Source organism: Ochotona princeps, chromosome 9 (genome assembly GCF_030435755.1).
Source record: "Ochotona princeps isolate mOchPri1 chromosome 9, mOchPri1.hap1, whole genome shotgun sequence".
In the NCBI taxonomy this organism is placed as follows: Eukaryota; Metazoa; Chordata; class Mammalia; order Lagomorpha; family Ochotonidae; genus Ochotona; species Ochotona princeps.
In genome coordinates, this window is record NC_080840.1 from 2,468,993 (window position 1) to 2,494,294 (window position 25,302).

At 49.0% G+C, this 25,302-nt stretch overlaps 1 protein-coding gene across 1 annotated transcript in view; it reads left to right on the forward strand.

Moving 5' to 3' along the window:
- Nucleotides 1-25,050, forward strand: part of COL22A1 (collagen type XXII alpha 1 chain) — a 200,587-nt gene extending 175,537 nt beyond the window's left edge. Inside the window, exons 53-64 of the mRNA XM_058668448.1 lie at nucleotides 2,725-2,769; nucleotides 3,325-3,378; nucleotides 4,874-4,927; nucleotides 8,416-8,469; nucleotides 10,537-10,608; nucleotides 12,864-12,899; nucleotides 14,243-14,287; nucleotides 16,326-16,505; nucleotides 18,069-18,135; nucleotides 20,193-20,375; nucleotides 22,166-22,243; nucleotides 24,677-25,050. Coding sequence (XP_058524431.1) covers nucleotides 2,725-2,769; nucleotides 3,325-3,378; nucleotides 4,874-4,927; nucleotides 8,416-8,469; nucleotides 10,537-10,608; nucleotides 12,864-12,899; nucleotides 14,243-14,287; nucleotides 16,326-16,505; nucleotides 18,069-18,135; nucleotides 20,193-20,375; nucleotides 22,166-22,243; nucleotides 24,677-24,864 — 1,056 coding nt within the window. The 3' untranslated portion in view covers nucleotides 24,865-25,050. The remainder of the gene's footprint in view (nucleotides 1-2,724; nucleotides 2,770-3,324; nucleotides 3,379-4,873; nucleotides 4,928-8,415; nucleotides 8,470-10,536; nucleotides 10,609-12,863; nucleotides 12,900-14,242; nucleotides 14,288-16,325; nucleotides 16,506-18,068; nucleotides 18,136-20,192; nucleotides 20,376-22,165; nucleotides 22,244-24,676) is intronic.
- The last annotated feature ends 252 nt before the right edge of the window (nucleotides 25,051-25,302 follow it).

Consider the following 25,302-nt stretch of genomic DNA (forward strand, 5'->3'; position numbering starts at 1 on the left):
GGTTTAATGTTGCATTAGTACTGCTTTCAGCGCTGAAGTTCCTTTGTTGAGCAGTCATAAAAGTTACTCACTTTTAGTGTCTAACAAGAATAGCAGTGGCAGTAGTAATAAGGCAGAGTAACAGAGTAGAGGCACTTCCGATTCTATCACACAGGCAGAGCTGTTAATATTCTGGTGTGTTTTCTAGTAATTTTTCATATGTGAAAGCTAGCATCTGTATTATTACTATTTGTGTGTATATGCACACACACACATATATACACACATTTGGATTGAGAGAGATGCCTACAAATGCCTTTTTGCATAAAATTGGACTCGTCTTTGAAGGTTATCATAGTTTCTTGCTATCTGTTCTACTTCTCTATAATTTCACAATTGTTCATATAATGTCTTATATTATTTTTGGAAAAGAATAGATGTTTCATGAAAATCCTAAAACCCAATTATCAGCAAGAGGTAGCAGATGAAAATGCTAGTTCTATTTCCTCAATGTCATTTTTCTTTAAGAAAAAATCAATAACTCATATTCAGTGAGGACCTAAAACACAAAAAAAAATCAATATTCCTTTTTCCTAAATTTCCTTGTAGTTCATCTAACAACAACCTCCCCACAAAAAAAGGAAAAATCTTGAGAACGTGGAATATTACTCTCCATAGGAAGTAAAGCACAGAATTAATCATCAATTTTGAAAAAGAAAAACATTTTTAGAGCGAGAGAGAGAAAGGAGAGTAAGTGAGCTCCCAGTCAATGGTTCAGTCCCCCAAATGGCCATTCTAGCTGGGACTGGGGCAGGCAAAGCCAGGAGCCAGGAGCTCGGTCTGTCCAGGCTCCGGAGGTCCAGGCCCCGGAGGTCCAGGCCCCAGAGTCATCTCCCTGACTCTCAGGGGACATACACGTGAGCAGGCAGGTGGAGTCAGAAGCAGAGCCTGGGTGCAAAACAGCCACTCTGCTATGGAATGCCGGCCACCTCGGTGTAGCGAAACACAGCTCCCATTAACTGCTTTTAAAATGCAGTTCCTGCTTACTGGAAAGAGAAAGAGAGGATTCCTTTCAGCCTTGGAGACCCATTTGCTTGGCCCTGCTTGGAGGCAGCGCCTGTCTCTGAACCTGGATTGGCAGGAAGGTTACTCACACACAAAAACAAGACCTTGTGGCTGGCATCCCATGCTTCAGTGCCAAGCTTCAAAGGAACAGCATGGGCTTTGGCAGAGACCAACCTTTGAGACCTTGAGACCTTCCTAAGGGAACCTTCCTGAACCACTCACTGTTCCCTCTTCTAGGCAGTGGAAATCACAACAGCTCCAACTTCCCAAGGGTTGATTGCCAGCATCTAAAACTCCCGCTGAGTGCCTATAACTTTGGTTATAGGGACAGCATCGGGAAGAGGCTCCTTGGGTGCAGTGCTCACATGGCGGCCTGGCTCAAGGCTCTTTCTATCCCTGCAGGGTCTTTATTGGCTTTTGGAGGTCAGGAAAGCAAGTGAGGTCATGAGGCTGAACCAGAGCTTGGAGAAGACAGCCAACTAACAACTGGTTTTCTGTTTGGCCACCAACTGCTGCCTCCCAGCTTAAGTGTGAAAATGGAGAGAGTATCATCCCAGTCAATTGAAAGCTCCAACATACCATCAGCAAAAATTTACATCATTATGGAATTAATTGACATAGTAATGAGTAACCAATATGTTAAAAGTAAATGCGGGTTCCCAGCCACCTTCTGTGACCACCTCACCTATACTTCAATTTTAGTTTATACACAACATATAACATTCAAAACATAACATGTTATACATAACATCATATCATCTTAAATTAAGGCAAACATGTGGTATTTAACCTTTTGGGATTGGCTCATTTCCCTTAGCATTATGGTTTCCAGTTTGGCCCATTTGGCCACAAAAAACTGCATTTTGTTTTTTTTTAATAGCTGAGTAGTATTCCATGGAGTAGATGAACCATAGCTTTCTTATCCAATCCTTTATGTCAATTAATTCCATAATGATGTAAATTTTTGCTGATGGTATGTTGGAGCTTTCAATTGACTGGGATGATACTCTGCTGGCTCTGTCATCAGACCAGAGAGGGTATACCTAAGAAGCCATTGAACTTGACTGGACAATAAGATGCTGGACTCTATGTTTGGTATATGCTTGCAAAGAGGGAATCTCAACTGAACTTGAGCTGTGGTTATGCAACAAGGTGGAGGAATCCACCATGGTGGGAGGGTTTGGGGAGGGGAGGGGAAAACCCAAGTATCTATGTAACTGTGTCACATAATACAATGTAATTACTGAAGTTAAATAATAAATAATTTAAAAAAAAAAAAAAAAAAGAAAATGGAGAGAGGAGATGGAACTGTGCCATCCATCACACTGTGTCTGAACCATGGCTCCATTTTAACTTCTGTGTGAAAGACCTGTGCCCCACATGCTTTGTCTGTACCCCAGGGCTTTGTGGTGCTGAGCTGAGAGCCCCTGGGACAGACACAGCACGCCAGAGCCACAGTTAAAGCACCTGCTTCCTCCTTCCCCACCATTCCTTCCTTCCCCCCCGTCCCTGGCAGAGGCAGGCTCAGCTTGCTATGGCTGGTAGCAAGCAGAGAAGTCAGGATGAATCAAGGAAGACATGTATGTGTTGGGGAGAAGGGGAGAGGATTCTGCAGGGTCCCCTTCCACAGGGCCCCTTTGGCTTGTTCTGCAATGCGCTGACCCCATCCTCTCCCTCTAGGGCTTCAAGGGACACACGGGCGATTCGGGTCCTCCTGGTCCACGGGTAAGTGCACATATTTCCTTGGAGGTCAACCTGGGTGTCACAGGTGGCACTTCTAGAGAACTCACAGGGCCTGCAGGTGGGGCGACCCTGTGAGGCCAGGCCTGTTAGGTTGATTTTACCGAGGGGAAGCTGAGATTCAGAGGATGTGAGAGGATTTGCCAGGTTTTTAGGTGGATGGCATCAGCTTTATCCCCGTTGGGAAGACACCAGGGACCCTTTCTTACCCTTTAACTCAACCTCAGGGGTGAGTAGCTCAGAGTCCTATATACGTTTTAGACAACCAGGACATGGTTGAGGAATAGAAAAAAAAAATCCAGGGGCCTGTGGACAAGGAGGTGGAGTCCTGGCTGGTGTGGTGGTCTTTCCTGCCTGCTTTACTCGCACAGGCACTCACAGGTGGCCTTGGGTGCAGGAAGACCCCAGCTTTGAGCCAGGGCTCTGCATTAGAGGCTGCCATACCCTCAGGGGTGCTTTCTGGTGGGTGGTGCTGAGGGTCCCTCAGGTGTTCCCGGGGCTAAGGCAACCTCTTTCCTAACAGCAGCTTTCTGTTTGCAGGGTGAGCCTGGCACCACAGGGCCCCCTGGCCAGGAAGGGTTACCGGGAAAAGATGTAAGTGTGGCCTTGTGGGGCTGGAAAGTCACACATAGGCTGAACCATGGGGGTTGGTGTGCAACTCAAAGAGCACACAACGGAACATCACAGAATGACTTCCTCCTAGGGGTCACTGCCTGGACCTCACAGTGGTCAAGAGGTTTTCCTGGATCAACCATAATTTGTTAGCCTTGGAGTTGGCCTGGATTCTCTGCCCCTTGTCCTCTCCAGAGCTGAAAGCATCACGCACCCCTGCCTTGTGGCATCGAGCTTCATATGCTCCCACAGCTCCTGCTTTTGTCTTGGGGCTTAAATGTGGCAGGTAGAGACCCTAGCCCCATTGTGCAGATTCAGAGGTGATCATAACTTGCTCATGGTCACACAAACCTTCACAACTGTGCATACCCCTGGGGGAACAGCTGTATGCTGGGTCTGGTATGGCTTCCCATCGTGTGAGGCTGCAGTGTGGCCTCCTGGGTGTGGACACCTGGACTAAAGCTTGGCCACTGAGGCCTGAGGCTCCTCATGGCCCCCTGCCCCCTGCATCTGTCAGCACACTCCTGAGGTAGACTGCTCCCCTGGGTCCCTCGCTGTTCCCAGAATACATCAGCTCTTGAGTGATCCACTCTTCTGTTAAGAGGGTTTGTGGGAGAAAACATGTCTCATTCACCTGTGTTTCCTTAGCCTTAGAATCCATTTTACAAGCCAGTCCGGGGTGTAGAGCAGCACCCCCTCCTCCCCCGCTAAATGCAGAGACCATTCCCAGTCCAGCCCCAGAGGGCAGTCTTGATGCTAAATGGCAATGTGATGATCCAGGTGAAGCCCATCATCCTCACTTCAACTTGTAAGAAAGGCAATGTCAGGAATTCCACAGACAGAAATGAGGCAGAATCAGCTGCTCGGGCAGGTCAGGATAGAACTGGGGCAGGAACCTGCATCCCATATGATGGGCAGTGCCCCCTTCCCACCATCAGTATCCTCTGACTCTTCATTTGAAAAATCCATTTTTTGAGCGTGTTTGCCAGATTGGTTGCTTTAGGAGCATGTCCCAGTTTCTGTTTGTTCACTCATTCAATGCTAAGATCCAACCTATGCTACAAGGGTGACAGGAAGGCTGTGCAAGATGGTGGATTATCACCATTGTGCAAACTGGAGGGTGCTATGCACGGTGGCATTGGAAACTCAGGAAAGAACGGTTCCAGGCTGCTGTCCAGTTGAGTCAGGAAGAGGACTTGAAAATAGTATCTCTTTTCTTACTTCTGCATGGAGTTCTGCATGGAATCCAAGCAAAGTATGTGAAAACCAGAAAATAAATTCAGGGCTTCCAGGCACTTCCTCAGCTATCCAAAGGGCGTTTGCTCAGATTTGGGACAACTAGTGATTCTCCATGAAACATCATAGGTGCAGTTTGTTCATTCTCCTGGGACACTTGGTGAAGTTTGGTTCATTTTGAGAGCTGTGTCGTCATCAACTTCACCTCTGACTATTATGATATGACCGCTCTCTGTTCCAGGGTGATCCTGGACCTGTCGGGCCACAGGGGCCACAAGGACTGAGGGGCTTACCGGTGAGTTTTGCTTGGAGACTGCATGACTCCTCAGGGTTGTCCCATGGTGAGGCAGGGCTGGTTCACCCTGGTGCAGCTGAATGGGATTTCAAAAACAGCATTGGTCAACAAAGAGCTCTGCCATCAGGCTGCCTTCTAGGGCCACCCACATGCAATCTGGTCAGGGCCTTCCCATGGGGTCTGCTCCAGCTTTTTTCTGTGTGAAGGATTGGTCTTGGTCCTAGGGCTGCTGTGACAGGAGCACAGATGGAGTGGCCTAAACCACAGAAATATGACGGAAGCTAAAGCTGGCAGGGAAACTCTGCCCTATGTTGTCCCTAGCTCCTGGAGTTTTCTGGCTCTCCTTGGCCTGCGCAAGCAGTATTCCTGGGTGCCTTTGTATCCAAGTTGCACCTTATTATAAGGACCCCAGTTGTGTTGGGAGAGGGGCCCATCCTGTCATAGTCTGAGCTAGCCTTAACTAATTGTGTCTATGAAGACCTAATTTCCAAAGATACCATTCTAGTAAAGATTCGTTTGTTTGTTTATTTATTTGAAAAGCAGAATAAACAGAGAAAGGCAAGAGATTTTTCCATCCACTAGTTTGTTCCCCAAATGGCCACAATGTTCTTGGTTAGGCTGGGGCAATGCCAGGAGCCAATAACTCCATCCTGGTCTCCTTATGTGGGTGGCAGGGACTCAAGAACTTGGGTATCTTCCACTGCTTTCCCATGTACATTAACAGGGGAATAGCAAGTAAGGTCCCATTCTCAGTTACTGAGTGATACAATTTGACTCTATGGATTTTAAGAGGGACACGGTTCAAGCCCTGACACTCTGTGTGGTTGATCAGTATTCTGGATAATACTGTTTCCTGCCCTTGAACCTAGGGTGCTCCTTCTGTTTAAGATGAAGTCTTGAGTGCATGTTTGAGAAGGTGGAAGGAAGGCATTCAAGAGCCTAGTGCTGCATAGAGGGGAAAGCAGGTGCTGCCTGGTTTAATCCCAGGGCCCATCCCAGAGAGGCTGTGTTTATCATCCTAAATGTGGCCCACACTGATGATAAAAGGATTGTGTAGGACTGAATGAAAAAAAAAAAATTAGCAAATTCCTCCCTCCTTACGACCATAGTCCCACAGCACAGAGAGAGCTGCTGTGAGTAGCATTTTGTACACAGTTTAGGATATTCCAGAACACCTACGAGACTATGCACGATCGATATTTTACCCAGCACTGTGTCAATTGCAATGTGCTTGTTTTGCATGGCTTTGTGTATTTTTTTTTGTAGTTTTTCTGAATGAATACTGGAATACATAAATGACTTGGCTCCCCAAGTTAAGGCTATGCAGCTGGTAAGAGCTGTAGGAAGGATTTGAACCCAGGACTCTGGGACTCTATATAAGGTGTTCCCTATCCCACATTGGGTATTAACTGGGTGATTTGTCTTTCTGATCTTGTGGGAGGCAAAGTGTATGATTCGAATGCCACACCTTTCCAGACCTCAGCAGGTGAAGCCATATTCTCCAATACGACCCCTGCCACTCAAAGGGGCCTGCCTTCTCAGAGGAGGGGCAGGCACTGGTTCTTAGGGTGCTCAGATGTGTTACTTGTCTGTCACACAGGCATGCAAACGGTACATAAACATACGTGTATGGCTTGGCAGCTGTGTTAAAATCATTCCCATGCAGTGGTTAGGATAAACAGCCTACAGTGTCAGTGAGGAAGGAAGCAGTGATGACTGAGAGGTAGGCACACTATGTGGAGTGGCGGGGCCTGCTCCATCAGGGCTTCTGCACCCCCACCTGGGAGCAAACCCTCTGACTTGGTTCCTGGCTTTGCCCTTCACCGTCCTGAGAACTAGGTGAGTTTTTTTCTTCTCTTGTGGTTATTTGGTATAAGGACCCAGTTGGCAGTACAGTAGAAGTATGTTGATTTATTGTCTATTTCAAAGTAGCCGGCAGGTAAGTTTTTGAATGTTTTTAGCCCAGGAAAATGAACAATGTGTGTCATGATAGATAGATATGCTGATTGCACTGATCTGATCAGTACACATTCATTGAAATGATCTGATGTACTCTGTAAGTGTGTACAACTGCTATGTGTCAATTGAAAGTAAACATAGGAGCAGGCATTTGCCTAGAAGTTAAGGCACCCACCAAGAAGTCCAATTCTCATAGCAAAGGACCCAGCTCTCTATACCACGTCTGAAGCCAGGAGCCAGGAGCTTCTTCCAGGTCTCCCACATGGGTGCAGGGGCCCAGACCTGAGCCATCCTCTCCTGTTTTCCCAGGACATAAGCAGGGAACTGGATGGGAGGTGGAACAGCCAGGACATAAACTTCTGCCCATGCAGTATGCTGGCCCTGCAGGCAAAAGATTAGGCTATTGAGCCCCTGCACTGGCCTCATTCACAAGACACTTTTTAGGTACCAGACACAAGCCATCTCTCTATTTAAACCACAAATCCACTAGTCATGTCCTTGATGAGGGAAACAGCAGGAGAGGAAGGTGTTTAATGTTGTGATGTTTGCCATGCGAGCAGTGAGTGAGTAAATGCATGAGAAACCCTTAGCAAAATCACTGCTCATGCTCAACTACTTCTGGCTGGAGCTAGCCTGGCACTGACTCGACAGATAAGCAGTGCTACGGCCTCCGCGTGGGTGAAGGGTGAATGCAGAGAGCCCTGTGTGCCTGGCATTGTGCTGGATGCTGGGAGTGTGAGGAGAAGACACAGAACCTGCCCTTGCATTACCTCTGAAGGGGAAGTCCAGGAAGGCTCAGCGGCCAGTGAGCACATGCGGGGCTCATCCTGGGGAAGTGACACTGTGAGTTTTAGGCTCAGTAGGAATCAGCCTCATTCTGAAAGGCAGTGTCTAGGTGCATCCTGATTTTTTACTATTTGTCAAAGTTACAAATGAGCACAAAACATTCATCAAGTCAGAGAATATTAAGACCGCAAGGGTCAGTCCCAGAATCGCCATTGAATAGAACTTCTACCTGATACCTGTGTGAGTCTGCACAAGCCGCTTTGCTTCTCCAGACCTCAGCAATTTCATCTGTTGCACGGGGAAGAGGGATGCCTCCCATGAGTAAAGGAGAGGAGCATGTGGTCTTGCTTCCTAAACTGAGAACAAGGTGGTGATGGAACTATTGGTTGCAGGCTGGTTGCAGTAGATGCTTGTTCCCTCAGACAGCACAGGAGTTGAAGCATGAAGTCATGCATTAGTCACCACCGTCTACTGAGCTTGATTGTGCACACCATTTTCATGCCCGAGGGCTCATTTCATCTGCTAATGTTGTGGATGTTACTATGATCAAGTTACAAGTGCCTTTTACAAGTTGAGAAAAGTCCTCAGAGATGCAATGGTTTACTGAGCTGCAGTGGGATGAGTGGTCGATTCTGCGTGACACCAGGTCCTCCATGGTTTGGAAGCTCCTGGGCCCACTCTCCTGCTTTGCTGTACGCTTCAAGGAGTCCTGGCAGAATTATCGCTTCTGTTTCTTCCACCAGGGAAAGAATGGATCACCTGGCTCTCCAGGAGACCCTGGACCTCCAGGAAGCCCAGTAAGTACTTAGTGGCTGCAGTGTGATGGCCACAGAGTTCACAGGATCGCATCACAGTGTCTAGTCTATCCTTGGAGGCATTGAATAGTGGAAATGGGCTGGAGGTGAGAGAACCCTGGGAGGCACCTCCTAAAGGTTAAGGCACATCCGACACTGTGTCTGTGGCCAACCGTCTCAGACCAGTGTAAATGCTGAAACAGACATGGAATACCAGGGCTCTTTAAAAGGTTAATGGAAAGTGAACATATGAGTCCCCTTTGGTGCAAAAACCAAGTTGAAATCCATGTATCTTTTTGTTTGTTTGTTTTGTTTTATATAGAATTCAATTTCAAGTCCTAGGAAAACATCTACACAATTTTTTTTTTTGAACCACAGCAACCTTATTCTGTAATTCCATTTTCCATGAGCTTTCAGAAGACACCCTGAAACACTGCACAGAATGTATTTTATATGTTGCAGGGTTGGAAGCATAGACTCAGGCAGAGCAACTTTGACCATCGGAGAGGGCAGGGCAGGTTGTAACAGATGGAGGTGGAGTAGGAGATGCGGACACAGCAAGGATCAGTAATGGAAAGAGGTTGAGGTGCCAAGCAGCAGTCGTTGGAGAGAGGATTCAGGATTTGGGGTTCAGGCCTGGTCAGGGGCAGACCTGGTGAAGAAGAGAAAGCTGTGGTGGGTTCTAGTATTGCACACAGTAAAGCCTGGCCACTAATGTACCCCAAGCTTAGTCTTACTATCATGTTAGTTTTTTATAGTAAGTTTATTTTATTTTTGGAAGTGTTTACAGAATTGAGAAGGATATATGCCCATGTGGACCACTGATTAGGGTGGAGAGGGATGAGGCATAGGAGAAAGTGGGTGAGATAAAAGTGAATGGGATCATAGCTTCCAATTTTTGTTCCTTCCTGCATCTGGGGGAATAAGAGAGAGAAGGGGAGAGGGTGGCCCCCAGCAGCCTAACTGCATTAGTACCTGGGGGTGGGGAATGGATACTTGATATCATCCCAAGGTCCCCGATGTGGAACATGTTCTGAAGGTACTGCTTAAGTGGTTTTGATAGTTCTGACATGTTGTTCATTCCATTGCCCCCAAGGTTGAGGAAATCCTTTAACTGACATAGTTCACTCTCGAATCTCCACTCGCCCAGATACTTGCTGTCAAAATTGGCTGGGAAAGTTGGCGGTTTGTTCTGCCAATGTACTTGATGTCCTCTGCAGGCCTCCATGGTCAGTCGTGTCCTCCATGTGCGTCTACTACTCCAGCAACCAAGGAGGCTTTGTTCTGAGTTATGCACTCCATGTTTAGACCACAGATCCTGTGATTTTCCCTGTGGTTGGACTTTTACATCCAGTGGTCTAGCTGGGGGACTCCCCAAAGAAACCTTACCAGAGGTGACCCCAGACCTGACTCCTGTGTGTGCCAGCCGTCACCCGTATCAGACCACACATACACACACACTGGTGGTTGCAGTCACCCGGTTAGTTCTGTGCCCAGCCCTATCTCATGCAAGCTGACAGACGCTGTGAGTTAATTCAGCCCTGCCCACCACACATCCAGCCTTCACACACACCAGTGGGAACTGAAGCCAAGTCAGAGTGACCCCTGACCCCACCAGGCCAGCCGCAGTTCCTGAGCATGCTGGCATGTACAACATTGGTCTGCTCTGTATCCAGTTCAGCGCATACACATCAGTGGGTGCTGCAGCCTGGCTCAACCTGATGAACTCCACTATGCAGCCCACACTTAGCTGCCTTTCTCCATGAACTTGCTGAAGCTTTCTTATAGGGAAATGCTTGAAAGCTACACACACACATTGTTGGAGTTCTTTCCCATTTTTGCTGTTGTGCTTTGAGTGGAAGGCCATTGCTGTCCCTGGGGATACCACCTATCTTTCTTCCTTGTCCACAACAGTGCTGCCAGTGGCATATCTCCCCACAGTAGGAAGGGGATCTTATGTTCCTCTATTGTGTAATCATCTCAGGCCTTTGGAACTCCAAGGGGTCATGAGACTTTGGAATGTGCTGGTGTTGGTACTTGACAAACTCATTTTCTGTTTTCCCTTCTCAGGGCCAGAAGGGAAGCAAAGGAGAAAATGGAAGCCCAGGCCTGCCTGGCTTCCTGGGTCCTCGTGGGCCTCCGGTAAGCAGGAAACTTGGCTGGGGCCCCAGTTACAATGCTACACACAGCACCTTCTTGGCCACTTCCTGGGTCCTCGTGGGCCTCCGGTAAGCAGGAAACTTGGCTGGGGCCCCAGTTACAATGCTACACACAGCACCTTCTTGGCCACTTCCTGGATCCTCGTGGGCCTCCGGTAAGCAGGAAACTTGGCTGGGGCCCCAGTTACAATGCTACACACAGCACCTTCTTGGCCACTTCCTGGGTCCTCGTGGGCCTCCGGTAAGCAGGAAACTTGGCTGGGGCCCCAGTTACAGTGCTACACACAGCACCTTCTTGGCCACTTCCTGGGTCCTCGTGGGCCTCCGGTAAGCAGGAAACTTGGCTGGGGCCCCAGTTACAGTGCTACACACAGCACCTTCTTGGCCACTTCCTGGGTCCTCGTGGGCCTCCGGTAAGCAGGAAACTTGGCTGGGGCCCCAGTTACAATGCTACACACAGCACCTTCTTGGCCACTTCCTGGGTCCTCGTGGGCCTCCAGTAAGCAGGAAACTTGGCTGGGGCCCCAGTTACAATTCTACACACAGCACCTTCTTGGCCACTTCCTGGGTCCTCAGGCCCATGGCACAGGACAGGATGCTCTGGTGTGGGGTCAGAGTGCATCCCGATTTAAGACAGTGTGGATGAAGGCTCAGAGGTCACCCCGCCCCATGAGACCTTGGGAAAATTTTCTAACCAATCTGTGCCTTAGCTTCCGCTTCATTCAGATAGGAGTAACAATCAACTGCACCTGAATGAGGACGCAATGAAACAAGCCCATAAGGGGAGTAGCCATGGAGCTGGCTATCGCAGATGCTCAATGGTGAATGTGGTGGTTTGGTGGTGGTGGTGGTGACCCTGGGACTTGAAGGCTCCTATGGCATTGCTGTAAAGGTGAGCCAGTGTGGGCCACACCATTGGAAGCTGTGTGTGATCTCTTCAAGGCCACCTGGGAAATTTGTGCTCCAGCTAGTACTAGTCTTTGTCTCCTGGCTGGAAGACTTGAGACAGAGAGGCTGTGCTGAGTGTAGGGGTACAGGAGCCAAGGGGTTGAAACATTTCCAAATGAAGGCTGTGCTGTGTTCTTTGTGCTGCAGTCTACACCTTAGATGGGTGACTGGTGAGTGCCCCCCTCTCGGCTGCCCCTATTTATAACTCCCCGGGGTGGAGAGCTCATCTCCATTCCCTTCTGCCAGCCAAGGCCAGCCTATAGCATGTAGTAGCTCTCTGACTACTGCCCACCGTGCTGCCCTAGCCCCACATGGCTGTCCAGCCATTTTTTACCTAAGTGCATTCACTCAGCTTCTCCTCCAATAAAGACCAGGGTCTTGGGCAGGTGTTTGGCTCAGCAATTAAGATGCCCATGTCCCATATCACAGTCTCTGGGTTTGATTCCCAGCTGCAGCTCCTGGTAAGGCAGCAGATGATAGTTCAGGTACTGGAGTCCAACCACTCGTATTGAAGACTGTGCCAGAGTTCCTGGTTTTAGCCTCCAGTGCAGTGCTTTTTTTAAGCATTTGGAGATTGAAGCAGTAAGTGGGGGCATATCTCTTTTTTTGTGCAGTTGTCCTGTCTCTCTATGTCTAAAATAAATAAGTAGTTTTTAAAGGGCCAGAGCCCTCTTTGTCTTCCCTGGTAGTCATGTGGCTACCACAGCATAGCCAGGCAATCACTCCTCTCAAGGTGTTGACATGATTGCTCCTAGGCTTAAGAAGAGGACATGAGTCATCCAGCCCTGCTACATGCGCCCTGCTCTTCTGAACACTTAGCAAATACTAATACTAAAACAAAATAAATACTAGTGCTCATGATATGCCTCGGAGATAGGCTCTTTCCATTTTATAAATGAAGAGACAGGCACACAGAATTTAAGCAAAGAGGAAGTGAGAAGGCTGTCTCAGGTCAGGGTGGAGGAGTGCACGTCTGTCCCTAGAGTCCAGTCTCTTACCCAGATCTTACTCAACATGTGGGAGGCTGCTTCTCAAGGTCGCCCTTGTGCCTGCAGATGGTGTACAGCGTCAGCATCACAATCTGTCCTGTTGGCACAGAGACCAGAACCCAAGCTTCCCTTTTCCACAGGGACCATTCTTCCCCCTTGACAGGGCTGCCCCTGGTCAGGTGGCCAGTCCATCACTATCTGGGCTGGCACACAGCTTGAATGAGAATGTTGCTACAAATGCAATCATGTTGCTTACAGAATGCTGCTGCTGTAGAGCCAATGGATTCTCTTCTGTTTACAGGGAGAAGCAGGAGAGAAAGGAGCCCCAGGAAAGGAGGCAAGTACCTTGGCCCCTCTGTCCTCATCATGTCTTCCTGAGTGAGCTGCTGCGAGGCCTGGGTGGTCTGTCATGGTCCGACTTAGATGGCTTTTACACTTATTACTCTGCTACTATTGTCCTGAGATGTTTAATGCTGTGTAATCAAGGAGCCCACTTTTTACTTTTGCACAGAGAAAGCCTAACAAGTCATCCAGCCAGTTCAGGGTGCCCTGTTCAGGACCAACCCATCACTGACTCCTGCCCATTCTAACTTACACTCACTGGGCAACTCTCTCACTCACTAGCCAGTCACCACCACCTCTCGTTCACTGGACTGATGGTGTATCTGCCCCATGTGTTGTAGTCGAACTGCTGTCTGCAACAATTTTCTCTGGCTCTTCATTGCCAAGGAAATAAAGTCGAGGCAAAATGAAATCTGCAACATCCTCCTTTTCTGATCTTTCTGAGTTTCCATGCCTCTCTCTGAGGCACAGTGTTTCCATATTCCCAATTCCAGTCATCAGGCCAGCTGGCTGGGGGTCAGGTTCAGTTGTGCACCCAGCAGCCTCTTGACCAGGCTGTGAACTTCAGGAGAGTAGGAGCTCTATCGCTCCCCTCTGCACGGCCAGTGCTGAGTGCTAACCCATGGGAAGGGGCCCAAAGGACAGACTCAGCCAAACCTGCAGAGCTCAGCAGGTGTTCCTCTCTTGCATCATCACAGGCTCCACCAATCAGGAGAGAGAATGTGAGCTCCTGGGCTGCAGTCTTTGGAGCACCTGCTCACTGCAGAACAGGATGGCAGCATGATGGGAAATGAGGAGACTGGAAGCCCTGCTTTCCAAGAGCTCCTAGTGTGAGGCGAGAGCAGGTACATCCTGCCACTGCATGTAGGGGAAAGAAGTAGGAGACAGGTGCCAGGGCAGTGACCATGCCTGATGGCTAGCACTGGTTTTGCAGAGGGGGCTGAGAGGGGATGGGGCCAGAGAGGGAGGAAGGAACCTTCCAGGCTTTGGCTGGAATGGAGTTGAAGCAGTGAGAATTTCTCAAAGCTGTATTTTCACAGTTGTCCTGGGTGTGCCAAGATGCATGGTATTTGTCCTAGGAGGGGAATCCTGAGGGATCTGACCATGGCCTGGTACCCTTGGTCTAGGGTGAGCAGTTGCAGGAAGCAGGGGAGAGAACGATGTGTCCCCCCCCCGAACATCCAGACAAGTCAGAAAGGAACTCAGGGGGTCTGAGGTGTGGCTGATGTCCCCAGGATCTCTCATCCTCAGCAAGCAGGCTGTGTTGAAGAGCTGAGAAAGGTGGTGACGCTGGTGCAGGTGGGCCTGAGGATGACCTCTGTCTTGTTCTCATTGCAGGGTCCCCCAGGGAAGCCAGGAGATCCAGGACCCCAAGGAGAAAGGGTATGTGGGGGAGTGCATGGAGCATGGCATGTGTGGCCCTTCATGGTGGCTGGGGACCTTGAGCCTGGCACTTCGCATGCAGCCCAGACTGATGGGCAGCTGTTGGCCTCTGCCTGTTCCCCACCCTGGAACTTCCTGAGCTGCACAGAGCAGGTGGCCCCCACCCAGAGTTGTTGCAGTCATTGTTGTTCATTTTCTCCCGTTTTGGTCATTCTTTCAAGGAGTAAATCACCATACTTGCAAACTCAAAGACAACTTTGATACCTTTGACCAATCTCTTCTCCAATTGTGAATGCCCAAGCACCAGTATGCTGGGCTCCCAAAGTTCTAGTTTGCCAGGAACCAGATTTGTAAGTGGAAGTGACAAGGGATCAGATTTTTCCTTAATGAGTAGCCTTGGTGCTGAACTCAGAAAACGTTTCTTTACATTTCATTTCTCTAAAAATCAGCAGTGAGGAGGTCTTGTTTGTGGGAGAGCTCACACACTGGCTGCTGTCCTACTGCTGGCAGTGCACAGTGCCAGATCCTCCCCCAACCTCAGCATGTGTACCGTGGCCTTGCAAAGAAATTCTTTCATCTTCCCTCACAAGTCGGTGAGAGAGGAGAGTGAAGACAAAGACTCAAAGAATGACTTCTGGAATTCTCTCCTTCTCTTTCTGTCCCTGAGTGATGGATCCCCACGTCAGAAGTGTCACCTGTCACCCTTGGGGCAGTGCCATGAACACACACATGAGATCTGTCACTGGAGTTTGGGCTATCTTTTGGTTGGCAGCCAGGGAAATCAAACCACAAAGTGGATTCTGTTCCCTAATACCTAATCAATACATGCAGCACTTTCCTCGCCCAGTTAAGTGGTTTCATGGAGCATTGCCAGGGAGCTCTTGGACTCCCATTCCATTGTACTCGGGAACATCTGAAATATGGGGCAAATGCCCTCCCTGCAGAGCGTTACGAGGCATTTAATCAACAGCAGTGGTGCGGTGCACCTGCATGGTGGGGCCTTGGTGGGACCTCTCTGTACACCTGAACCCAGGATTGCCAGCAGAGATTGCAGTGTCCCTGTGAAATGCATCACACTTGGAAAACGGAAGCAACATCCTTGGTGCTAGCTAAATGTTAAAAGCTTAGGGACATAGTTAAACAGTGAAATTGCCAAAAAAACAAACCAAACATTGAACACCCCTTGTGTCGCACCCCCTGGCCCACCCCACCTCAGCCCTCTGCCTCTTATCTTTGCACACAGCTTGGGAGGGGGGTGTCACGGACACGTGTGCACCTTCTGCTATGTGTCCCTGTTCAACCGAGAGCTTGTGTTCTCTGGTCGTGCTGCTTTTCCTTCAGCACGTGCCTTGAGATGTTCTGGCAGCTGTGCTGGGTCCTTTGCTGGGGCTCTGGGTCATGCCAGTGAGCCTCCTTGCTTTTCTTCTGCTCCCCATCTCCCTGTGCCCTCCCACCCACAGAATCCCGCTGCACTTGGAGGTGACTGACATAGCTGCCATACTGTCAGACCCACAGGCAGCTGGGAATTGCTGCTCAGACACACAGTAGCACTGGCGGGCAGGGGCCAGAACTCTGAACTCTCACCTGGGGTTGTCACAGTGCTGAGGTCATGGATTGAGCCTTTCAATGTCTGAATTGGAGATAGAAGAAAAAAGCAGCAGGGATTATGTCTGGCTGTGATATAATCCTCCTTGGATGCACTGCAGCAGAGGAGGGAGCAGGGGCTGGCCACTGTCCCAACTAGAGGCCAGGCCTGCCCAGTAGCTGGGCTCTACAGATTCTGTGGCCCTGGGCAGGTAGATGGCATTTTTTCCTGGGCCCTCACATTCTCACAAACACAATCAGAAGGGTGATTTGGAAATCCGGGGTCCCTTCTCACCCCAAGTCACACACACCTGATGGCTAAGACTGAAGCCTCCTGTCTGGAAGCCCAGGGTGCTGGAGACCATGGAGTTTCTCCTGCCCATGGCTGAACGAGCTCCATCTGCACCTGCTGGCCCTGCCTGACACGCACTGACATGCTTCTCTCCTCCTCTAGGGGGATCCTGGCATCAAAGGGGACAAAGGACCTCCAGGCGAGAAGGGCCAGCCTGGGGACCCTGGAGTTCCAGGCCACAAAGGCCACACAGGCCTGATGGGCCCCCAAGGACCGCCTGGAGATAGTGGACCAGCGGGGCCCCCAGGGTCCCCCGGCCAGCCAGGATTTCCAGGGCTGAGGGTAAGGATGTTGATGCGGCTTCAGAGTTGGGGTCCCTCTATGCCTGAGGGGAAGCAGGGGAAGAGTGTGACCTCCAGAGGGACCAGGTTACAAGCACCATCTTTACTGGCTCTGTGATACTTTCTGAGACTGCTACTCCTTGTCTGCGAGAAGGGGTACGAAAGGCTTCCTGTTGGTGTGACAGTGGATGAAATCAGTCACATAACCTGGGAGGTTTCCAAAGGTAGTCCCTGTCCTGTCCCACCCTGGGCTTCTGGAGGCAAGTCCTTGGGCCTTCCTTGGTGGGATGGAGAATTGCTTTGCACTGAGGTTGATGAAGGCTCTGACTTGCTATGTCGGAGCTGTGCTGCAAGATGGTCCCCATGCCTTTGATCTCTGCATCACCATACTTCCACCTGCCTCCCTGGGATATGGGGTCATCCCTGAGTGTAGAAAGAAAGCCTTCTTTTAAGTCATGTTTCTTCTTTTCTTCCTTTTTGCATATTTTATGTGAGTGGCAAAACCTTATTTCATATGGCCTTGTGGCACAGTCCATGCTGCCCATGAAAAATGGAAGCCAACTCCTCCAGTGCATGTACTGGTGGGGACAACTGGTATGCCTACATGCCTTCTTTTTGCCTTCAGCAGCCACTGTAGCTCTCAGTGGATGCTAATACTCCTGCCAGCTCTGGTGCTGAAGGGTTCTGTCACCTTTTGGTGGCAGTCATCAACCTGCCCTATAGGAGGTCAGGTCATCAGGGCATTTCTTAGCTTTGTGTATGTGTGTGTTGGGGGGGTTGGATGGTGGGTACAGGAGCTCTCGGGATACTTGGCCCCCTGGACTCTGCTCAGTTCTCTCAGCCCTGTTGCCCTGGTTAGCGATGAAAATTCTAGGACTATTGTTAAGAGATTCTTGGGCAAAAAGAAAGCCTATTGAAGTGGGATGTGCTCCGTGCCTGGATCCTGGCCATGTACTGTTGATGACAGTGATAGGTGAACATGGGAATACCCTGCCACCCTGGAGCTGCATAAAGTTCTGAAGGGGTGCACCTGGTAGGTCGTAAGGACTGCTCTTCTGGATTGTACTCATATTCCATTGCTTCTGTGAGCCTTCTGCCCATCTGAAGGAGCAACTAAGAGCTTTGAGAATCCAGCCCATGCTCCATCAGAGCAGGGCTAAGCAGACCCTAGGATCCAGAGGAGGCTGGTGGTGGCCAGTCCAGGGAATCACAGAGGGTTTCAGGCAGGAGGCAGCATCACCTGTCAGTGGGAAATGGGCAATGATTTGGCAAAGTGACATTAGGGACCAGACCTCCCAGTCCCAGTGCTAGAGGGCAATGCATGTGAGTGTGAAATGAATCCTGTGAAGGACTGGAAGAGTTCCCAGGTAGAGCAGTAGTGGCCTGGGCAGGGGCGGGGGTGGTCTAGACTCTGGGTGGCTGTAGGGTAGGGGAATGGCAGGTGTGGCCAGGGTTGGACTAGAAAGTAGGCTTTCCTAGTATTGCCAGAGAACTCCCTGGTTTTGTGATCTGGGTGTCAGGAGTTCCTAGGAAGATCACTAACACCTCACTCCCTCCTTCCTAGGGGGAGTCCCCCTCCTTGGAAAGCTTGAGGCGACTCATTCAGGAGGAACTGGAGAAGCAGCTGGAGAGTGAGTATCCAGGTTGTCCCTCCTGGTCTTGCACAGGAGTCCAGGAAATGGACTCGCCCCACTCGCTTGGCAATGGGCAGTGTCTTCCCAGCAGCTCAAATGTGGGACTTGAGGGTTAGGGAGCCTCAGATACACACACACACACACACACACACACACACACACACACACACACACACACCTCTGCTACAATAGTCCATTGCTAGGGCAGACTGTAGTCAGTGTCCCCAAGCTCATTGCTCCCCTGAGCAGATGTGTGGGGCACAGGCAAGACAGTTTCTGTATGGCAAGCAAAGCTCTGTGGTTGAGGTGGCACAGAGGGCTAGCTCAGAGAGCATGGGCCACACAAGCTGGCTGATTGGTCGAGACTCCAGACCTCTGTGACTGCATGTGTGAGGACCCCAAAAGTAGTGCTTTCTGGGAAGTGAAATCCCCTTCATGCTGACATCAGGCTGACTGTTGATACATTCCTGAGCCTGGTGTGTGTTGGCCCAGCAGATATCTGGGGAGGAAGATGGGCAGGACAGTGACAGCGACAGCTCTGACCAACAGTCACTGGGACTGGTGTCCAAGGAAGCTATTCAGCAGCTGTCAGAGGTGGAGTTTGTCAGGAGCAGAGATGCTGAGTGACTGCCTCAGGCTGAGGAGATGGGAGGCTGTGGTTGGGCTTGATCCCAGACTGCCTCCCAGCACAGCCCAGGCACTTTCCCCCACGCTGCCTGCATCTGCCCCTCTGCACTGTGAGGTGACCCACAGAGGGTCCTGTGACTTCTTTCTATCCACAGTGGGCCAGTGGGGAGAGAGAGGTGTGCATTGATACGTGTGGTAACATCTTGGTTATTTTGCAACTGTCAGGTATCAGACTCTGCTGGGTACTGTGACCCTGCCCTGTGGAGCATGTGGGTGAACCTGGGGAATAAAGGACCACCAGTAGGGGCGAGGTGGGAAAGGGCTGGTGGAAGGAAGGAGACAAGGCTGGAGTGATGGGAGAGAGGAGCTGCTGACGGCCAGTTCCTAAATCTCTAGCATGGAGCTCTCACCGTCCTGTCTCCTGGGTGGATTTATCAGTGACAGCAATGGCCTCTGCCCTGAAGTTGCTGCCAGCCCAAAAGTAGCAATGAGGCTTGTTTGAACGGGTTTGGATGGAGCACCTGCAGAGCTCACACAATCCTTTGAAGAGGAAATGTTGGTTCTGCGTGAAAGCTAAGAAGCCCAAGGCCCAGAGACAAAACTGTTTTCCCAGTTCATAGAATAGGTCACAAGGGTGGCTGCCACTTGTGAGGCAGTGACAAGGGGCTGCCAAGTGAGATGGCCTGGCAGTCAGAAGGTCTGAGATGCCAAGGGCCTTGATGGCATCCTGGCTTCTGTTCTCACTCATGCTATCCAAAGGTGGGCCTCTGTAACCACATGGAAGATGGACTGGCACTTGGTGGTCAGGCAGTGTGCAAAGCAGCAACTGGACCTCCAGGTTTCTTCATTAGATTCTGTGATCACATCTTAGCAGTGGAAAGGTCATTACGGACCATCACTACCAGCCACTCATTTACAGAGGGACAATAGGGAATATGTAAGTTTGAGATCAACACTTAACCCTTCCTTGCCCAAGGGGCCTCAGTCGCCAACAGAATTATGGCAGCAGCTATTGCCACTGTGTTGGCCACCAGCATTGACCAGGTTCCTACAAGTGCTAGGCACTGGTTTCCATGCCACATTTTGTTGTTCCATCTTCACACTGACCCAGCAGACGAGGTGTCTTTATTATTTCCCTTTTCACACAGAAGGCAGCCAAGTTTGAGAGGTATCCAGTGGCTTGCTCCAAGGACTGGCTCATGGCTGGCAGAGGCTGCCCTGGAATCATAGCCCAGCATCCCAGCTCCAGGGACAGTGTCACTCACCAAGGACTGAATCACCCATGACCAGCCCTGATCCTTCAGTGCCCTTGGTGATGGTCTTGTTATCCTCACTGTTCCTAGTTTGGCAGTGTGTCTAGGAACCCTAACTCTAACCCTTGGCTTCCATCCCTTCCTCATGAAATGTCTGCTCCTCTTCCTGTGCAGCCAAACTTGCCTACCTATTGGCCCAGATGCCTCCAACACACATAAAGGCATCTCAAGGCAGACCTGGGCCACCGGGCCCCCCAGGAAAGGATGGGCTTCCAGGCCGGGCAGGCCCCGTGGGAGAGCCAGGCCGGCCAGGCCAGGGTGGTCTGGAAGGACCCTCAGGACCAATAGGTCCCAAAGGTGAGTGATGAGCTGGGGACATTGGCTTTGCAGGCTAGGAGGCACACACTCCCATAAGCATGGCTCATTGTCCATTCTGCTTGCATTTCCTGCTGCCTTGAAGCTCTGCATTTTGGCACCGTTTAATTGTTTCCCATGCACAAGAGGTTTTTCTGCTCATCAGTTTTGCAAGTTATGCTTGTGCTTGGAAGGTTGAATCCTTTCCTCATCTCCTTATTTTCCCCCCATCTCCACTGCCCTAGTTTTGGAAGTGATGCAAATGTTTCCTTCCCTTACCAGATTTGGAGTTAACCGAGGGATAAGACACTTAATCTCCAGGCAAATGGAGATTAAATGTCAGCCTTAAAATCGGATGAAGTAGCTTTGAACTGCGGCTAAAAATGGCTTCAAACTGTCCAGCTGTCAGGCAGTGACCCATTTGGACACCAGAGATCTGTCCTCTGGCATGTGTGTGGCAGGGTGGGGGGCGAAGTGTGCCTGCCCCACATCTCACAGTCCAGGTGTCCAGCCCTTGAGCACACTCTCTGCAGGCAGGCAGATGTGGAAGAGAGGGGGAGAACTCTCCAGAGCAAGAACTTCCTCCTTCCCATGAGGAAAGTATTCTTAGGATAGGGAAGGATGTGTGGTGAGCAGATGGCCCCTGCTATGGGGTGAGCCGGGGCTAGGGGGCATGTCTGCTTCCTGCAAGCCAGTTCCACTGGGAGGCCAGAACATTCTTCACATCCCCAAGATGTTAGGTACCCCTAACATCTTCCACTGTAGAACCCCTATTTCCTTATTAAATATTCATTCATTCACATACGATTTCTCTTACTAGAAAGGCTTTACGTTACATCTGTGCATCTTAGTCCTACACATATTCATTTATTAAATATATGAAGCAAATATTAATAAGAAAGCATGAGGCATAGATGATATCAAAACGTGGCAGATCACTCTCAAATGTAGTAATAATTATAACAATAAAGATGAATGGTCTAAGGTACCTACAAAGCAGCCACATTTTAGCTTGGATTACAAAAGTAGATATCATATGATGCAAACAGGAATTATTTTAGAAACAGGGAACAATGATTGATTAGAAAGAGAATTTAAAAGACATACTTCAGCCAAACATGAATGATCTCTGTTCAAACAGAATCTAAAATATTCTCCAAGAGGAAATCATCTTTGTCCTCTTATTTTTATTTTCATTTCTATAAGGATGCTGAATTGTGTTATATTTGGATGTACTTTGATTTGTTTCATATAGCTTAGATATTTTTCTTCTTGGGACTAGAACTTTTGCTTGTTTTCCACTGTCGGTACATTATTAGACTACTGAGTTTGTCAGGAACTGGGTGGCAAATAAGCAGAGTTCTCGGCCAGGTGCTTGAGGAAACTGCAATGAGTAGGTAGGTGTGTGTGAGGGACCACAGGTAGGTTAGGTTGTCTATGGGACAGAATGTGATTGACTTTGTTGAGTGTGTGTGTGCGTACATGTGTTCATACGTGTAGGCAATTGGTAGATGAGAGCTTGAGTGAAGGTTTGCATGCAAATATTTATTTCTTGAGCATGTGTTTAGGATGGAGTGTCCATTTATTGTGTTCCAGAGTGCGCATTTCTGAATGTGGGTAAATGAATGACGGAGCAGGATTGGGGTACAGTGTGGGTAAGCACATGGCAGCAGAGTGGCTTTGCATGCAGAATTATGGCAGCACAGTGTGGCACCTGTGCCTGCTGCAGGCTGTGGCTCGCTGTGCCCTCACTGTGAACCTCCACCATCAGACCGGTTCTGTTCTCTTCCCAGGTGAGCGGGGAGCTAAAGGTGACCCAGGCGCACCTGGAGTTGGCCTCCGAGGCGAGATGGGACCCCCTGGAATCCCAGGTACGAACAAGCACTCAGGCCCTGGTCATATGGGACCTGGGAGTGGACAGGGAGGATGAGGGAGGCTTTTCTGGCAAGGAGACAGAGCTTGCTTGGTTACATGGACCTGGGAGTGGACAGGGAGAAGGAGGGAGGCTTCCCTGACAAGGAGGCAGATAATTTGTCTGTTTTTATTAAAATGTTCAGAATGTTTATTTGTAGACCTCCTAAGAAAACTGCAATGTAGGCCGATGATTTTTACAGTGTATTCCATAAATGTAAAATCCCAATGATTTATTGTGTATGTTCCCACTACAGGGAAATGATACATGCTTGAAAAGTTAGAAGTGCTCACTGCCCTGATAGTATCAGGCCAACACAGTGTATGGGCACTGAAGTGGCACTCTGTAGCTCATTAGTAGGTACATACTATCAGGCCAACACAGTGTATGGGCGCTGAAGTGGCACTCTGTAGCTCATTAGTAGGTACATACTATCAGGCCAACACAGTGTATGGGCGCTGAAGTGGCACTCTGTAGCTCATTAGTAGGTACATACTATCAGGCCAACACAGTGTATGGGCGCTGAAGTGGCACTCTGTAGCTCATTAGTAGGTACATGCTATCAGGCCAACACAGTGTATGGGCACTGAAGTCGCACTCTGTAGCTCATTATTAGGTACAATCATTCCATGACAATTGAAAACAACGTCCTGAGTGAAGATACTGAGAAAAGAAGAAAAACACCCAGGTGGAGCTAAATAACTAAGCTGGAGGTTGTGTCATTTTTGGACACTTTCCAGAGCAGGTGAACTTTTAAGGTGCTAAGAAGCTCTGCGTGGAAAGTGGTGTGACCGTGTCTAGTCCAGTCCTCATCCAAGCACAATTGAATGGGAGCCCTTTTTCCTTTCATTTCACACTCATTAATGCCTCCTTAGCATCCCTTGGCATGCTGCCCATATGGCAGGGTGGTCTCTGGCCTGGGGCTGAGGAACTTTTGAGACGAACTGATGATCGTTGTCCCTATTGGAAGGTCTCTAGAACACAGCCATAATCACAATTCCAAGAGCAGCTGCCATGTAAAAGGTGGAGCAAAGTTAATTGTGTAGTTGTCAAGCTCATAGAAGCTTTAATTTTTATTTAACCTGAGCTCATATATTTACTGAAATTATTTCTGAAAATTGAGCCTACAGATGTTATGAATAAAAGGTCTTTTAGGAAAAGCATGTTATAAAAATAAACTAAACATGCATTTCAAAAACTTGTGACACCAAAAAATAAACTTACAATGCCATTCTACTTTTGCATAAACTTTTTGGAGTGTCTGTATCTTAAAACCTTTGATTTTTCTGATGTCCTACTGTGGGCATGTATTATTTTTATTAGAGACCTCTTTAGGAACATACTGTAAGTACTTATTTTTTACAGTTTGCCTACTTTCAAACAGCTTATAACGAGAACTTTTTAATGAGGCAATTTCTAGTAAAAGATAAAAAGGCAGCAGACAAGCCATTTAGGAGCGAGATATAATTGTATGGATGTGAACCTGAGGTAATGACCACACTTCAATAGTTCCCAGCTGAAGAAACAAATTAATTGCTGGTCTCAAAACTTAACCTAGATTAATGACTTTTAGCAGAGCATTAATAGGAGACGTGAACTGTCTAACGATCTTTTTAAAGGGAATGTTTACTTTTTGTGTTTTTTATGGATTTTCTGGTAAGGCCACCACTGAAACTTAACAATTAACATCACTACTAGAATTAACCACAATGCTTACCGCCGAGCTTCCTAGTTCCAAAGCCAAAACGGGAGATCAGTCAATTCCATTTGATATAATAATGTTTAACCAATGGAGGAAAAAATCTTGTATAAGTTGTATTTTCTGGGTCTGATTTTTGAGCAATTAGGTGTTGGCTGGTTGCATTCTGGATGTTACTGGCAATGATTTTGTAGAATAGGTGTGGTCCAAGTATGGGCTCCAATTGAGCATGTGCACAATGCTGAGGAAATACAGAACAATCTGGGCTGTGCTGGGTGAAGAAATGTTCCAGGTACATCTGAGAATGTGTGCACTGGAGCAGTGGTTAATACCCCACAGTTGTTAGTCCTCTCTGGTGTCAGACATATCTTCTAGAACTGTGTAAGAACACACAAGATCTGGTTTCTCACCTGACCAAATGCAAAACATGTTTTTAATAGGGCCTAGGTCAACCTTTGTTTATTTCTCTCTAGTGGTGCCTAGACCATGTCCTCTTTCAAATAGTCGGGGTAGCCCCTCACCGTACGTGCTAAGTTAGACTGCCTCTGTGGAACACCATAATCCCTTAGGGTAGGGCTCCCAGACGAGGGCCTCCTGGCTCTACAAGTATTCCCAGTCCTGAGTTCACAACAAATGCAGAAGAGCTCCCAGAAGAACTTGACCTACCTTCTGTTTCTCTTGCTCATTGGCCAGGTCAACCAGGCCAACCTGGTTATGCCAAAGATGGACTCCCTGGTACACCCGGCCCTCAAGGAGAGACAGGACCAGCTGGGCATCCTGGGCCTCCAGGACCTCCGGGCCCCCCTGGCCACTGTGACCCCTCCCAGTGTGCCTACTTTGCCAGCCTCGCTGCCCGGCCCAGTAATGTGAAGGGGCCCTAGAAGATTCCAGAAAGCCAGATGGTGGCAGATTCTGAAACTTGAATTCAAGGCCTGATGAGAAGCCAGAGGCCTTAAAGCATTTCAGCTGTGTGTTGTCTTCTTTTTTCTTCCTTCATCATTTATTTTTGTTTTATTTTCTTGAGAGACTGAAAGACTTCAAAACTATTAAAACCAACAGATGCTGCCGGTCAGATTAATATTAATATTATTAATTATTGGTATTTGGCATGCTCATGCTTTGTGAGTTTTCTCTGAGTGGGGAAAACTTGATCTGTGCGGAAGGAGATTGGTTTTCAGCACTTCTGATGGCCCACAGCTGAGGAATATCAGCCCGCTGCAAGGACACTCTTGGTGCTATGAGGCCCTGGCCAGGTGCTTGCCACATTTACCTCTGTCTCTAAAAAGGAAGCTTTAAATACCAGGGCCAGTGAGCTGCTG